Source organism: Agelaius phoeniceus, chromosome 18, assembly GCF_051311805.1.
Source record: "Agelaius phoeniceus isolate bAgePho1 chromosome 18, bAgePho1.hap1, whole genome shotgun sequence".
Classification (NCBI taxonomy): Eukaryota; Metazoa; Chordata; class Aves; order Passeriformes; family Icteridae; genus Agelaius; species Agelaius phoeniceus.
The window spans coordinates 440,961-456,320 of record NC_135282.1 but is presented as its reverse complement, the minus strand read 5'-3'; the positions used below and the strand labels follow the sequence as shown (position 1 = coordinate 456,320).

The 15,360-nt window shown below is 48.0% G+C and overlaps 1 protein-coding gene across 1 annotated transcript in view; it reads left to right on the top strand.

Moving 5' to 3' along the window:
• Positions 1–15,360, top strand: part of ADGRD1 (adhesion G protein-coupled receptor D1) — a 121,442-nt gene that overhangs the window by 13,038 nt on the left and 93,044 nt on the right. The window contains exons 7-13 of the mRNA XM_077187894.1: positions 1,374–1,441; positions 2,273–2,428; positions 4,303–4,362; positions 5,245–5,362; positions 6,076–6,186; positions 8,649–8,724; positions 11,337–11,478. Coding sequence (XP_077044009.1) covers positions 1,374–1,441; positions 2,273–2,428; positions 4,303–4,362; positions 5,245–5,362; positions 6,076–6,186; positions 8,649–8,724; positions 11,337–11,478 — 731 coding nt within the window. The remainder of the gene's footprint in view (positions 1–1,373; positions 1,442–2,272; positions 2,429–4,302; positions 4,363–5,244; positions 5,363–6,075; positions 6,187–8,648; positions 8,725–11,336; positions 11,479–15,360) is intronic.

The following is a 15,360-nucleotide window of genomic DNA, read 5'->3' as shown; positions in this document are numbered from 1 at the left end:
TTTTAATTAGACAGAAGAATTCCAAGCCAACATTGCTTTAATGTGATCAAGTGTTTTGGAGCACCTGGGAAATGTGGCAATTTAATTTTTGGCTTTTCTCTTTAAAATAATAGACTGATTGGATTTTATAAAATTTCCCACTTAATGTATGAAATTAGAATGTTCTCAGAGGAAGCAATGGGTATTACAATAGTAATGAACAGAGGTAGAAAGGTTATGATATCTATTTATTGATTTTGGGGGATTTCTAGCAGGGTTGAGGCAGGGTAATATGCTTTGACATAAGCAAATAGGACAGGCTGGTTTTTAATTGAATGAATGCTCATGTTCCTTTTGGATCCGTGAGAGAAACGGCTCCTGTGGATGCAGCTACTGTTGGATTACACTGAGACTCCACACCCCTGGCAAATAATAACCCTTGGTCAGATGTAGATTAGAAGAAAATTTGATTCCTCTATCACAAATGAGTAATAAAGGCCTTATCACAGAAAGGAATCAATGTTCTTTAATGGAGGGACTGAAGGCTGTACAGAATCAAGTTTATTCTCTCTGTCTTAACAAATCATTTCTGCCATGCTCATGTGGTTGTTCTCATCACCATTTCTACCCCTGCTCTTCCACGTGGGGGTTCCTCAGTTTGGCTGCAAGCACTGGGAGTATTTCCACTGGCTTTGACTGTTTCTCAGACATTCAGATAGCACAGATTTCTGATGGGCAAAAGCCTTTCCGAGCTTGCCCTTGTGGGTGTGATTCTATTTGGCACTGGGACAATTCAGCCTCGAGATCGGAGTCAGCTCCAGCAGCTGGGCATGGGAGCTGGGGCTTCACCCTCCTTTTTCCAGGGTCCCAGTCCCAGTTTGTCTCACTTACAGAAATAAAACAAGATCTTCCAGGACACTGTCAGAGCTGTCCACAGATCATCATTTATTTCTGATAAGGCAGAGGATTTAAAATAACTCCAAACCTTAAAGAATTTCTGTAAATGTTGGGGAAGAAGCTGGAGGAGAAAGATGGATGTCAGTGTTGTAACTGTACCTTTGACCTTTTTTATTGAGATATAACACTTGAAATTTCCTGTTTGCAAACCAAGATTTAGGTATGTAAGACTTCAACTACTGCAATGCTCACCTGTAATAAGATGATGGAATAAAACTGATGACAGCATCAGAAAATTATATTTTTTAAACAAGGCTGTGTGGCTACATTAATGGAAATAAATAAAGTCCACAGAAATCTGTTGTTTTCAGTTGGAACTGATCCAGCCTGAGGTGGGAATGAATATGTATATATATATATATATATATATAATATTATGTATCTGATATAAGAAATCCAGATTTGTAACAGCCTCATTTGTGTTTGTGCTTCCCCAGGTGTGCAAGTGCTGCTCTCTTCAACACTTCCCTGGTCTCTGATGACAACCACAACAAACCCCTCTGTGGTAGGACAGAGCTCAGACCCCTCCATAATGGCACAACATGCAGAAATCAGAGTTACACTGATTTACTCCTCCCTGCCCCATTTCTGCTAATGGCACTTCTTTTCATACCCCACTTATAAGTGCCTTTGGACAGAAGTTTTAGCCACTATGGGAAGGTGGGAACACAAAGGAAATTCCCTGTTGAATAAGATATTTACTACATTAAAAAAAAAAAAAAAAAAAAAAAGTAGCAACTTCTGAAGTATTACTGTTAACTTTGAAAATATAGGAGGCTAAAAACCATTTTGATAATTTTCCTTTTCCTTCCCTCCTTCGGCCCATACAGATAATTTGGGATATTCTGTGCTGAATTGTGTCTCTGCTGAAGGCAGTACGAATAATTTGGGATATTCTGTGCTGAGTTGTGTCCATGGTGGGGCCCATACAGATAATCTGGGATATTCTGTGCTGTTTTCTGCCCTGCTGGGGCCATGCAGATAACCTGGGCTATCCTGTGCTGTTCTCTGCCCTGCTGAGGGCAGTATGGACAATTTGGGATATGTTGTATGTCTGCTGAGGGCAGTATGGATAATTTGGGATATTCTGTGCTGATTTCTGTCCCTGCTGAGGGCAGTATGGACAATTTGGGATATGTTGAATATCTGCTGAGGGCAGTGTGGATAACCTGCCTGTCCTGTGCTGTTCTCTGCCCTTCTGAGGGCAATATGGATAATTTGGGATATGTTGTATGTCTGCTGAGGGCAGTATGGATAATTTGGGATATTCTGTATGTCTCCTGAGGGCAGCATGGATAACCTGGCTATCCTGTGCTGATTTCTGTCCCTGCTGCAGCTCCCCACTGACGCCTACCAGCCCGTCCTGGCGGCGCTGAGCCAGCACAGGGGCAGCTCCCCCCCGGCCCTGTCCCTGCTGGGCCACCTGCAGAACGTGTCCTCCAGCCTGCCCAGCAAAGCCCTGGCCCAGCACACGGCCCTGAGCCTGGCCCAGGTGAGTGGGGCCCCAGGTGAGCTCCCAGGGGAGCCTGGTGTGTCCAGGGCAGCTTGGAGAGGCTCTGCTCGCTGCAGACAGCACCTGTGAAAAGAGCAGTGGCTCTTTAGGGAGCAGCAGGGGTTGAGCAGAGCTGAAATGTCTCTCTGAATGTCTGAAATCCCCCTGGAGATGTTCCTTTATGCCTTTGGACCCGTCCTGAGCAAGGAAGGCACTGAGGGGCTGGGTCTCCTCTCCCAAACATCAAGGACAGGAGGAAATGGCCTCAGGTGGTGCCACGGGAGACTTCAGTTGGATTTTAGGGTAAAATCCTTTTCTGAAAGGGTTTCAAGCACTGGGGCAGCCTGCCCAGGGAGATGGGGGAGTCACTGTCTCCTCTGAAATGGGCTCAGGGAGTTTATTTTATTTATTTATTATCTCCTCTGAAATGGGCTCAAGGAGTTTATTTTATTTATTTATTATCTCCTCTGAAATGGGCTCAAGGAGTTTATTTTATCCAGGCCATTCCACAGAGGGGGAAAAGCAAGCAGGTGTTTTCTGCAGTGTGAGCTGAACACAAGGGCTGTGTCCCACTAACATAAAGTTATAACAGTGCTGGAAAGTGATGGGCATCTAATTCCCTGCTCCAGCAGCTGCCAAGCCGTTATTGCAGAAATCAGCTCTGGCCCTGCTGCTGATTGTTCCCCTAAGCCTGAGGGTAATTCCAGAGTGACAAGGGCGCTTTAGTCAGACAAAAAATACAAATAAACCTCCTGAAACCCACAGGGACAGCGCCTGAGAGACTGCGTTAAAAGCTTAGCATTTGCAAACTCTAAAGCTTGGATTTCACGGATCACAGTGTAATATGCAGCCAAAGCCCTGCTGAAAAGCTTTAATTCGCCGTTTCCTTTGTTTTCCCGGAATATTTCCGTGGCTGTGGCTGCAGCATCCTGCCCGACCCCGTACCTGCTTCCCACACCACTGCAGTCCCTGTCTGGGCTGCTCTGTGTGCCACCACAGCGATTTGCAGGCAGAAACGTGGGCCATGATTGTCTTTAGCAGAGCTGGTTTGGGACACAAATACAAGAGTCTGCTCATACACAGCAGCCCTGTCATCTGCCTGATTGATGTGAGGCTCTGCATTGTCTGCAGCTAATTCTGAGAGACAGCCACTGAGCCTGCATGAGATTTGCTGTGCAGTTATCTCTGCCTGATTGTGTACGCCTCACAGCACCAGGAAATTTGATTTAAGTGATGTGCAATAAACTCTCTGATTACTGACGCACATAATAATGAATCGCTTCTGACAAGTCTGACTTGGGTTTGTTATGTGGTGTCTTCCACATCTCACTGTGGAACTTCACTTATTCATTCTCTGAAGGCTTTTTAATGGGTGAGTTAAAGCTGGAAACGTGGGTTTTCTCTTTTAATTTTCAGTGCAGTTTTCTGTGCTCCCTTTTCCCCTTCCATGGCAGCAGGACTCCCCAGCCCTGCTGGGACAGAGCCTGTCCCACTCTGCAGTGCCCCAGGCCAGGCTGCACAGGGTGGAATCAGAGGATCTTTAAGGTCCCTTCCAAGCCTCCATGGTTCTACAGATGCCACATGAGCTTAGGTAAAACAGGAGAATAATTCCTTCAGCCTCGGTCCCGGGGTTTGCTCAGCTGTGGTGGCTGCACCTGGGCAGTTACACCGTGCTGGGGCTGCCAGTGAAATCATTGTCACTCTGGGAAGGGACACAGAACGTGCTGAGGGTGCTGGCAGGCAGAGGTGCAACTGTGGCTGCAATGGGAGAGGGTTTGTCACCCCAACGTGACCCTGAGAAAATCCTGGCAGAGATCTGCCCTGCCAGAAGATGTAGCTGACCAATAAGAAATCGAGTTTTATTTGTCTTTCAGGCATTTTTAAAAGCTATTGAAGATTTCCTGTTACTGTCTGACTGGATTGATGGACCAGAGGTAAGAGAAATGGGCTCAGATTGGTGATTTCCTTCAGTTGCACAAATCCACATGATGATACTGAAATGGCTGTCACTATTATTTCACTTGCTGGGATTTTTTGGCACTATGACTTATTTTATCATCTGTCACTGATGAAAGACCTGCAGGGTGAATCCAGAAATTTCCTGGGGTTTTTTTGCTTGAATCTTAAGACAACACAGATTTCAGGAGAGAGAGCTTTTAAACTGAGAGAAGGAGAAGCTGAAGCACAGGGAGGTCTCACTGAAGCCCAAAATGCTTTTGAGACAAAAAGATGTCTAATTGATTTAAGTTCTTAGTGTCAGATCCTTGATCATCTCTGGTGTAAATGGATTTCAGATAAAACAGCTTTCCTTTTCACTGAAACATGCATTAACTCTGAGATTTTATGAATCAAGTTTCAGCCTGGAGGGTTAAAGTTGCTCTTCTGCTGAGGAGCATTTGAATAAAGATGAGAGAAAGGCTGAACTGCAGTGTCTCAGCTTGTGCTCGACCTGGTACCAATCTCTGGATGTTGTCAGAAACAATTCTGCCCAGTCCCTGGCCCCATCCTGCTGCGTGCAGGGGCTGCTCTCCCTTGGCTGCTCCCTCAGCAGCATTTGGGAATTGCACTCTGGTGGCTCCGGGCTGGGCGGCACCTTCTGCAGGGAGGGTGGGAGCCCCGGGCTGGGCAGGGACCCCAGTGTCCCCTGGGCTGTGCTCAGTCCCTGCTCACCCCCGTGTGTGTCTGTCTGTCCGTCCCTGCTCACCCCCGTGTGTGTCTGTCCCTGCTCACCCCTGTGTGTGTCTGTCTGTCCCTGCTCACCCCCGTGTCTGTCTGTCTGTCCCTGCTCACCCCTGTGTCTGTCTGTCCCTCCGCAGAGCCTCGCCGTGCTCAGCAGCCTGATCCACACCATCGACACGGTGCTGGCTCACCTGTCCCTGCACCTGGAGGGGAACTCGCTTCCTCTGACCCTCGAGGGCTCCTCTCCTGTGGCAGGTGAGGCTGGCACAGCTGGCACAGCTGGTGGGGCTGGCACAGCTGGTGGGGCTGGCACAGCTGGTGGGGCTGGCACAGCTGGCACAGCTGGTGGGGCTGGCACAGCTGCTCCTCTTCTCCTGAAGCCCCTGGGCCTGAGCTCTCCTTGCCAGCGCAGGGCCCAGCTTCTCATCCCTCTGAGGAATGCCAAAATGAGGTGATGGGCTCTGGCTGTGCCTGGCCTTCCCTGGGGTTGTTTGGGGAGGAATTCAGAGTTAGGATTATGTGTGAAGGGTTCAGTGATGCTGTGCTAATGGAGTTAAAAGGCCTGGAGCTCATGTGCAGCTCCTGGAGGTTTGGGTGCTACAAAACATTCATCTTTGCAATGGTTTTGCACGAGACTGAAAATGATGGGAATAGTTTTGACCTTTTTGGAGAATTTTATTTTACTGCAGGTTAGCATCCTGGCACCTTAATCTGATCTGCATCTTTGGATGCTGCAGGTGCCAGGCACCCATCACTGCCTGCATCTCTCGCACAGGGGCTCTCAGGTGCAGGGCTCAGTGCCTGCAGGGCAGGGCGGGAGTGCTGCTGCTGCTGCTGCTGCTCTGAGCCTGCCCTGGTGTTTAAACACAGGAATATTGAAATGGCTGCACAGCTTGGGGGGCAGGTTAAGCAGCCAGGGGGTGCAGGGGCTGTGGGTGTGCTGATGTTTCTGTCTGGCCATCACACAGATTATGCTGTGGTCAAAATGCACCCTCAGAGCCTGAACGTGTCCCACTATCGATTCCCATCCCGAGGGCACAGCTACGTCTCCATTCCCAGTGAGGCTTTCCATGGAAAAGGTAAGGAAGAGATTAAAGAGAGAACTGGACCCGTGTGCATGGGGTACCTGAAAAGGATTTTGCTGTAGAGCAGCTTTTGGTTCACTTTATTTTGGCAGGTAACTGATTTGGTCCCTGTGGATTGCACTGAGTCTGAGGAAGCAGCAGTGCTCCCGTCAGGCTAACGAGCAATTAATGTGGTGGAGTTTTCATACTAATTGGATTAATATTGAATAATGGGGCTGAACTACAGAGACTGAAGCCATTTAATTCTGACACATTTTTACATCAGAGAAGCCATAATTTCATAATTATTCTTTTTAATTATCTGAACTGGTTATTTTTAAGAAATTCTAGGATGTCAGGTCAGGTATTACCTATCCCTTCATGCAAAATTGGTCTTTTGTCTAAAATTAAACTGTAAAATTAGAGGCTTAAGCAATAGCAGCTACAGGAATGGAATGAAGATTAAGACTACACTCATGGCAAAAAGGAAGAACTCAGAAATCCATACCTGTGCAAAAATTGTAATAACCCCAAAAAGAAGCATGGCTAAAATCTGTACCTTTAGTCAAGACTCTAAAATAGCAATGTTAAGTTAATTATCTGTGCTTTACTCAGAAGTTGAAGGAACCCATTTACAAAAGCATCTACTTCCATTCTCAGATCTTTGAAAATGTGACTTCTGTGCCCCAAATTCCAACCCACAGAATTTACCCACCCCGATGCCTTTCTGCAGTCACCTCTGGAGAGGGATGGTCGGTCCCTCCTCCATAAAGTGCAAAGTTAGCTGAAAATAACCTGCAGTGAGAAATTCTCTGCTAATTACTGAACTGTCTGCCTGAATGGTGCTGACAGCTTTGTTTCTTTGCACTGGCAGGGGCTCTGGCTGGAGACTGCAAGTCCTCCCAGGTTTGAGTAACTGTAATTGCAAACCAACTTTGGAATGCCAAAAATAGCATGTGAGGGGAGTTTTTCCCTTTCCCACTTCTACAGTTCCTCACCATACAGGTTTTCTTTGATTTCCCAGAACATTGTCGTGCTTTGTATCCTGAAACGATCCAGGGCATTAAATGCTTTACTCTTTTCCAGCTGAAGCTCACTTCTGAGCAATTTCAGCCTTCAGGCCACACTCCTACACTGTCCAGATGAGCTAACCTAAAAAAATCTGTTATTTCACCTTAAACAGCTGACACTAGAAATACTTGGAACCAACAAGAGGGACAGTAAGAGACATCTGTGTGGCTCACTCTGAGAAAACACACCTCTGCCTCTGAGGGCGGTGAACTGCCTGGAGTGTGGGCTGCAAGCAGCACTGGGGCTGATGGTTTGGGCTTGTTCAGCTCCAGCCTGGCTGTGCTGGGGCACCTGGAGCCCTTCCTGCTGCTGGGGGCTATAATTGCCAATTGGGGGATCAGCAGCTGGAGTGCAGCTGTGCAGCACAGGCATTTCTGTCTCTGTTTGCCCTGGGCTGTGCAGTGTGCTCAGCCCTTGTCACTGGGCACAGCCACCAGGGCCCTGCCAAGGCCAGGCTGGGCAGTGTCACAGACATCTTTTATGGAAAATCCTTTCCTTAGGATCTTTCCTCCTGAGAAGCTGAGAGGCCTCAGGAACAAAATGCAAACAATGGTTATCTGCTGCTGTGGAATGCAACAGGTGCATCTGGGATTGGGCTCATGTGGTTGTTTCTAATTCATGGCCAATCACAGCCCAGCTGGCTCGGACAGAGAGCCGAGCCACAAACCTTTGTGATCATTCCTATTCTATTGTTAGCTAGGCTTCTGATGAAATCCTTTCTTCTATTCTTTTAGCATAGTTTTAATATAATATATACCATAAAATAATAAATCAGCCTTCTGAAACATGGAGTCAACATTCTCATCTCTTCCCCCATCCTGGGACCCCTGTGAACACCAGCACGGGGCAGGGCTGGGCAAGGCAGGGCCCTCAGTGAACAAGGGCTGCAGCCCTGGAAGGGTTCTCCTGCTTGGCACTGCTGCCCTGAGGAATAACCCTGCCCTGAGGAATAACCCTGTTCCCTCTCCCTGTTCTCAGCAATAACCCTGTTCTCTCTCCCTGTTCTGGGGTATAACCCTGTTCTCTCTCCCTGTTCTGGGGTATAACCCTGTTCTCTCTCCCTGTTCTGGGGTATAACCCTGTTCCCTCTCCCTGTTCCCTCTCCCTGTTCCCTCTCCCTGATCTCAGCAATAATCCTGTTCCCTCTCCCTGTTCCCTCTCCCTGTTCCCTCTCCCTGTTCCCTCTCCCTGTTCCCTCTCCCTTTTCCCAGCAATAACCCTGTTCCCTCTCCCTGTTCCCTCTCCCTTTTCCCGGCAATAACCCTGTTCTCTCTCCCTGTTCCCTCTCCCTGTTCCCAGCAATAACCCTGTTCCCTCTCCCTGTTCCCTCTCCCTGTTCCCTCTCCCTGTTCCCTCTCCCTGTTCTCAGCAATAACCTTTTCCCTCTCCCTGTTCCCTCTCCACAGGCTGCATCACCATCGTGGGCCTGCTGTACCACAACATGCATCACTTCTTTAACAACATCAACCCCGTGGACACCAGGTGAGTGCCTGGCTGCTCCAGGTGACCCCTCAGCCATTCCCAAAGGGCATTTCCCAGGCAGTGCAGGCTGTGCTGTTGGCTGTTCACACTCAGGTGGTCCCTAAATGGCATTGCCCAGTGATTACTGGCAATGCTCTCCCACAGGTGGCTCTGCCTCCAGTCTGCAATATTCTGTACTCACATGAGGAAATTGAGGCAATAACTTACCAGAGCCTATGTTTTCCAAAGAGGGGGATCGATGCAATTTCTTAAGGTAATAAGATGCAATCTCAGTTTTTCAAAGGGAGAAAGAGAATTAAAATGATCCTGGCTCAGGTCAAAGTTCATTGAAGGTGCTGCATGTCAAAGCTCTGTGTTCTAATGCACTGTCAGCTCCTGGGGCTCTGGTACACAAATGGAACAGAGCTGTAGTCTTGGAGGGCATTCCCTGAAATCTGTGGGCAGGACAATCTGGAGATCCCTTCCTGCTCCCCTGAGCTGGGTTTGATTTCAGCACTCATTTCCAGAATGAAGGCTCTGCCCTGTCACAGTGTTAACAAAACACAAAGTCACTGGAAAAGAAATGTTTCCTAGATTTCTACTATTAATTCAAGCTGCTTGAAATGTCTGCAGTGTGTCATGCACTACAAGATCTTGTCCTTGAACCTTTAGGTCTGCCCAAACCAGCATCCCAAAAGGTAATAATTCAGGGAATGCTGCCTTAGCAATTCTTCCTCTGTGGAGCCAAACCCCAGGTACTCAAAGATGTTTTAAAAATAAGTATGCACTTCTCTTCTGCTTGCTTTTCTTTTTTGTGCTCTACTGTTATAACTTTTTTGCTTACTTTTCAGTAGAATAATTTTTTTCTCAGAGTAGTTTGTTTTAGAGAATTTCTTTTGTGTTCCTTCCACCACTGGGCTACTTAAACACCTGTAATTTGAAACCCACCCTTCTTCTTTTCTTGTGGTGGCAAACCAAAACCAAAACTCTTGGAGCTTTTGTGCTGTACAGACACGGAGCTATTTTCAGACTCCATAAATACCAGTTTCTAAGGGGAGCAGCTTTTGGTGCTTTACCCAGAGCAGATGAAACCCAGAATGCTCTGAGCCCCTCCTGCTGCTGTTCAGGGCAGTTTGTGTAAGTGTGGGGCTGGGTGAGGAAAGCTTTGCAGAATCTCCATTCCCTGCTGCTGGTGAGGGTTTGTCACACTCCAAAATTCACCAAAGGGTCTCTGAAGGGAAAACAAGCAGAGCAAGGGTGTGGGAAAAGCATCCAGGCTCTTAATCTGGGTAGGAGAAACCTCAGACTGTTGGATAATGAGTTTAACTTCACAAATCCCTATCTCAACTGAAATTTGTTGTATCAGAGCAGCAAATTGTGCCTTGAGATGAACAAGTCCCATTCCATGCTGGTTTCTGGGAGCAGAAGTAATCTCTGATGCTGATGGGGTTTTTAAGGTCAGGACTGAGGGGTTGTGCTAAATGAGTTCTGTTCTGTGACAAGGAGCTGGGTGCAGTTATTTCAGCCTCTGACGTGAGGGTTTTTGGGGTTTTTCTGAAATAAAAATAAGAAACCACTGCAGACAGGTGGTGGGTGCAAACAAGGTGGTTTTTCATTTGTTTCCAGCTGGCCCTTTCCAGGTGGGCTGTGTTTGGGAACCCAGGCTGGTGGTTAATTCACCCAGGCTCCCATTTCTCCTGGTAAAATCCATTCCTCCACTGCCCAAGGCACAGGTGACAGCAGTCATTTATTTAATCCTGCAGTTTGTTACTGAGAGGGTAAAAAGGTCTACCCTGAAACCAAATGGATCTCAGTTCCTCCTGAATGTGTGAAAATGCCAAACTCATAAGTTTTACCTTAAAATAAGGGCTCTTATGTACTGCAAAATTACTTCCCCCTAGAATAAATTAATTTCCAGGTCTAATCAGCTGTTTAGTCCAGTTCAGCCGTGTGTGTTCTGACCTGTCTTTCCCTCTAACAAATGTAACTGGACATCATCTATTTTTCAAGGTGAAGCTATAAATCACCTCTAAATACATTCCTGTGTTTATTTTGTGCATTTTGTCGGTGTGTCTCACACACTGATTTATCTGTTTGACCAGCCAGCGCCTGCAAGTCTCCTCCTCACTTTCAGGAAATTGTTTGGATCCCTCCTGAGGATTCTCCCTGATTCCCTCAAACACTTCCAGCAAGGCTTGAGAACCTTTGCAAGGAGGAGCTTTGCTGGCAGTCCCCAGTGTCCAGAGCTGTCCCCATCCTTTACAGGTGCCCAGAGCTGTCCCCATCCTTTGTTCCCATCCTTTACAGGTGTCCAGAGCTGTCCCCATCCTTTACAGGTGTCCAGAGCTGTCCCCATCCTTTACAGGTGTTCAGGGCTGTCCCCATCCTTTGTCCCCATCCTTTAGAGGTGCCCAGGGCTGTCCCCATCCTTTGTCCCCATCCTTTACAGGTGCCCAGGGCTGTCCCCATCCTTTACAGGTGCGTGGCCTCTGCTCCTGTGGGACCTCTGGGGCCAGACCTGGCTGCCCTGGGGGAACTTGAAGGGAACAAGGAGGGTCTGTGTCCTTTGCTGTTATGTATGAACTAAACCCCAGTGGTTATTCTGTCCCTTAACATGTTTGCTTCTCCCCAAGGATTGCTGGAGCTGCTGCCTACAGGGGCTCCCTGATCTCAGCCAGCAGCTTCCTCATCTCCATCAAGGTGGAGCCTGTGCCCCAGCTGTCCTACAACCTGTCAGGCTCTCCCCTCATCACCATCCAGCTCAGCCACACCCTGGTGAGTGTCATGGAGCTGCTGCTCTGGGCTGTGCAGAATCCTGTGCCTGGGACTGTTTCTCTGTGCTTCTCCCATGAGTTTTGAGGGCATTTTACTTCTCCTATGATTTTTGTGGGCGTTTTTAGCAGCAGTTCAGTTGCCATTCGTGGCTGCCACATTTCTCTTTTCCCCAGCATTGTGGTTTCTTTCTCCCCACTGCCAAAGGCTGCTGGGTGCCCAGGCAGCTGGAGCCCCTGTCTGTGTGTTTGTGTGTGTGTGTGTGTGCTCTGGTGTGTGTGTGTGCTCTGGTGTGTTTGTGTGTGTGTGTGTGTGTGTGCTCTGGTGTGTTTGTGTGTGTGTGTGTGTTTGTGTGTGTGTGTGTGTGTGTGCTCTGGTGTGTGTTTGTGTGTGTGCTCTGGTGTGTGTGTGTGTGTGTGCTCTGGTGTGTGTGTGTGCTCTGGTGTGTTTGTGTGTGTGTGTGTGTGCTCTGGTGTGTGTTTGTGTGTGTGCTCTGGTGTGTGTGTGTGCTCTGGTGTGTTTGTGTGTGTGTGTGTGTGCTCTGGTGTGTGTTTGCTCTGTGTGCTCTGGTGTGTTTGTGCTCTGTGTGTCTGTGCAGCCTGCAGCACACTGGGCTGAAGTGCTGCTTTCCTTTCCCACTGGGGTGCTCAATAACAATTCCCTTGTGCTTTTTGCTTTTTGATCCTGGTCCACACTGAGATAACTGAGGGGATTTGATGGTTTGGTGTCGGTGGAATGGGGGAGTTCAGGCTCTGAGGTGCTGAGAGGGGGCAGTGCAGCATCTCTGACCCACTTACAGCTGTGGATGGGAGCAGCAAGGAAAGATTTAAATTCTTAAACATTTCCTAGAATACATCTCTTAGATGTTCTCCTGAATATTTTATCATATTTTCCTTTTAAAGCTATTTTCAAGCTGGTTTCTCTACTTTCTGTTGGGCTCTTGGTAAGGCTGGAGCAGAAGCAGGGAGGATCCCTGAGGCCTAGGAGTGAAATGTGCTGTTTTGCTGACATTTTCCAAACTGAGCGCTCCCAAATGTCCCCAGAGGCCTCTTAGAGGTGGGCACTTGTGAAGAGTGAGTTTTGCATAGATCATTTCCAAAATGCACTTTGCTGTTCGTGCCCAGGCTCTCCCTGTGCTGCAGAGGTGATGATTCACTGGCAGGCTCCTGGCTGAACCTGTGGTTTTTGCTTTTCTGGGACACAGGAGCGCTGCATTTGTCAGGCATCTCTCTGCTGCAGGCAGCAGAACCCCTGAGGAGGGGGAATGGTGGATGGTGTTAGGAAAATTAATCCACAAACACCAAAAAGGAGACAGAGGAGCCCTTTCTGGCTTTATCCAAATAGAGGAGAGGCCATGGGGCATTCCCCTGGGATCTCTCCAGTTTTTGGAGGATGCAGCCTCATTTTATCCCAATTTCCCAGCCACATTTTGAAACACAGGTATTCCAAGTGGGGACTAGTTAATTAATTAGGGAAGGGTACAGGGAGTATCTGTCAGTGCTGTGTCAGTGCTTCCCTTGGCAGAGAGCAGCGTGGGGCAGAGCTGGGCTGTGGGGCTGAGAACTCGCCCCAGAGCTAATAAAACCCTGTTAATTCAGGTTAATTCAGGTTAATTCAGGTTAATTCAGGTTAATTCATGGGCCAGGGGGAGCAGGCTGGGCTCTGCCAGGGCCATTGGCTGTGATTGCAGCACAGCCTCTGTGAACACTGAATGTATTTCGTTGCTCTTTTTCATCAGCAAAATTTTGCCTGAGTTAAGTCCTCTAAGACACAATTTAATACTCTAAATTGCAATGGTCTGTTGCTATTCAGGAGGGCTTCAGGGACAGACAGACATTTCTTTGACAGATGTAAAAGGTGGTGATGCTCTGCTCTTACCAGCCCAGTGAGTTAATGTGTCCAGAGCACAGAAATTCAGAGAAATCCCCAGAACCACCTCCAGGGCCTGGGGAGGATGTGGAGACTGAGGGGCCTTGGGGCTGGAGGCAGCTTAGTCCTGACCTGTCCAGAGGCAACTGCACATTCTGTGAAATGATTATCTGAAAAAAATCTGTTTCCAGCAAGATGTTTTTCATAGCAGGAACAACTGGAGAAGCATTAACATTTCACTGCTGTGATCCAAGAAATTACAGCACGGGGCAGAAATTCAGGAGAGATGAATGTCAAGGCTGAAATGCAGCACGATGTGCTCTGGAAAAAGTCAGAGGAGGAAATGGTGTCAAACAGCACCAGTGTTTTGTAGGACCCACATGGCTGCATAGCACAGCTACACAGCATCAGCCCAGGCTGCAGGTCCAGCCTGACACAGCTGCAGCTGATGTAACACACAGCTTTGTCAGGAAAATTAATCCACAAACACCAGGGGTTTGTGTCCAAAAAGGAGACAGAGGAGCCCTTTCTGACTTTATTCCAATACAGGGAGAGGCCATGGGGCATCCCCTGGGATGTCTCACATTTTTGGTGGACACAGCCTCCCTTTCTATCCCAATTTCCCAGCCACATTTCCCTTCTCTGTTTCCCCATTTCTGAGGTACTTGAGAGGTACGGTCTCCCCAAAACACCTGACACCAGAGATTCCCCTCTAATGTACAACCCTCCCCTTTTAGTTTTTAATTCTTACAGAATTTAGGGGTTTTTCCTCCCCACTGTTTCTTTCATCTTTGAATGTCTAATTTCATTTATCAGCAAACCTATAATTTATTTGTAAAAGCAAAATCTCTTATTCCATTCATCAATCAGTGGAATCCTTCCCATGGTTTCTTTTATCTCCCAGTGCTGGTTTTATCCACCAGCTTGTTTGGAAAGACAAATCTGCTATTCCTGTCCTTTTGTAGCTGTAAATCCTTGTGTTTCAGGCAGCTTTCAGCTGTGGGAGCAGCAGCAGGGTGTAAATCCAGGCATGTTTGGTACAAAGAGGGCCCAGGACTGCAGGGACACTGCAGTGGTGGCACAGGAGGGCAGCAGTCCCAGCCTGGGTGCTGCTCTGTGATCCCTCGCTCCTGACTGGCACTCCAGAGAAAACTGCCTCACATCTGGAGCACAACTTCTTGTACACTCGTTTCAAGCACTTGGAGCTTTCTCCAGGGCTTTATTTTCTCATTGCTCTTTGCAGAAGAGGAACATGTGCAGCTGCAGTTTTGGAGAGTTATGAGCTCCTGGCTGCTGCACCCTCTGTGAGAATCCTCTGGTGAAGATGAGGTGCAAATTGGGAATTCTTAATGCAGCTGCTTTTCCCTCAAGTGTAGTTTGGGGCAGTTCCACTTTGAAGAATTGTTTGGTTCTGGGAAAAAAAGGCATGTTTTCCTAAGATACTGCAAGTCAGGACTAATTCAGCATTGTTCCATCTCAGTGGTGGTCCATTTTAACAAACACAATGCTTGGGGGGCTGAGAGGTGCTCATCTTTCCTGCTGTGTTCTCACACTGAATCCTTAAACAGCGGCTCCTCTCCTCTTGGTGAGGAGCTGCCTCTGCTCTCCCCCTTTGTGCAGAGAGTGCTTCCCACCAGGACCCTGCTGGGGCCTTTCCCTTCACCAGGGAGGCTTCAGCAGCTTCTCCTCTTGATTATCAGCTCCTTCCTTCCTTCAGTAGCTTCTCCCAATTACATCTCCTTCCTTTAGCATCTCCTCTCCATTATCATCTCCTTCCTTCAGCAGCTTCTCCTCTCCATTATCAGCTTCTCCTCTATCAGCCTCTCCTCTCCACTATCATCAGCTTCTCCTCTTGATTATCAGCTCCTTCCTCTATCAGTCTCTCCATTATCATCAGCAGCTTCTCCTCTGGATTACCAGCTCCTTCCTTCCTTTAGCATCTTCTCCTCTCGATTATTATCAGCTCCTTCCTTCAGCAACTGCTGCTTCCAGTCCCTCTCCTGTTCCTGGTGCCCT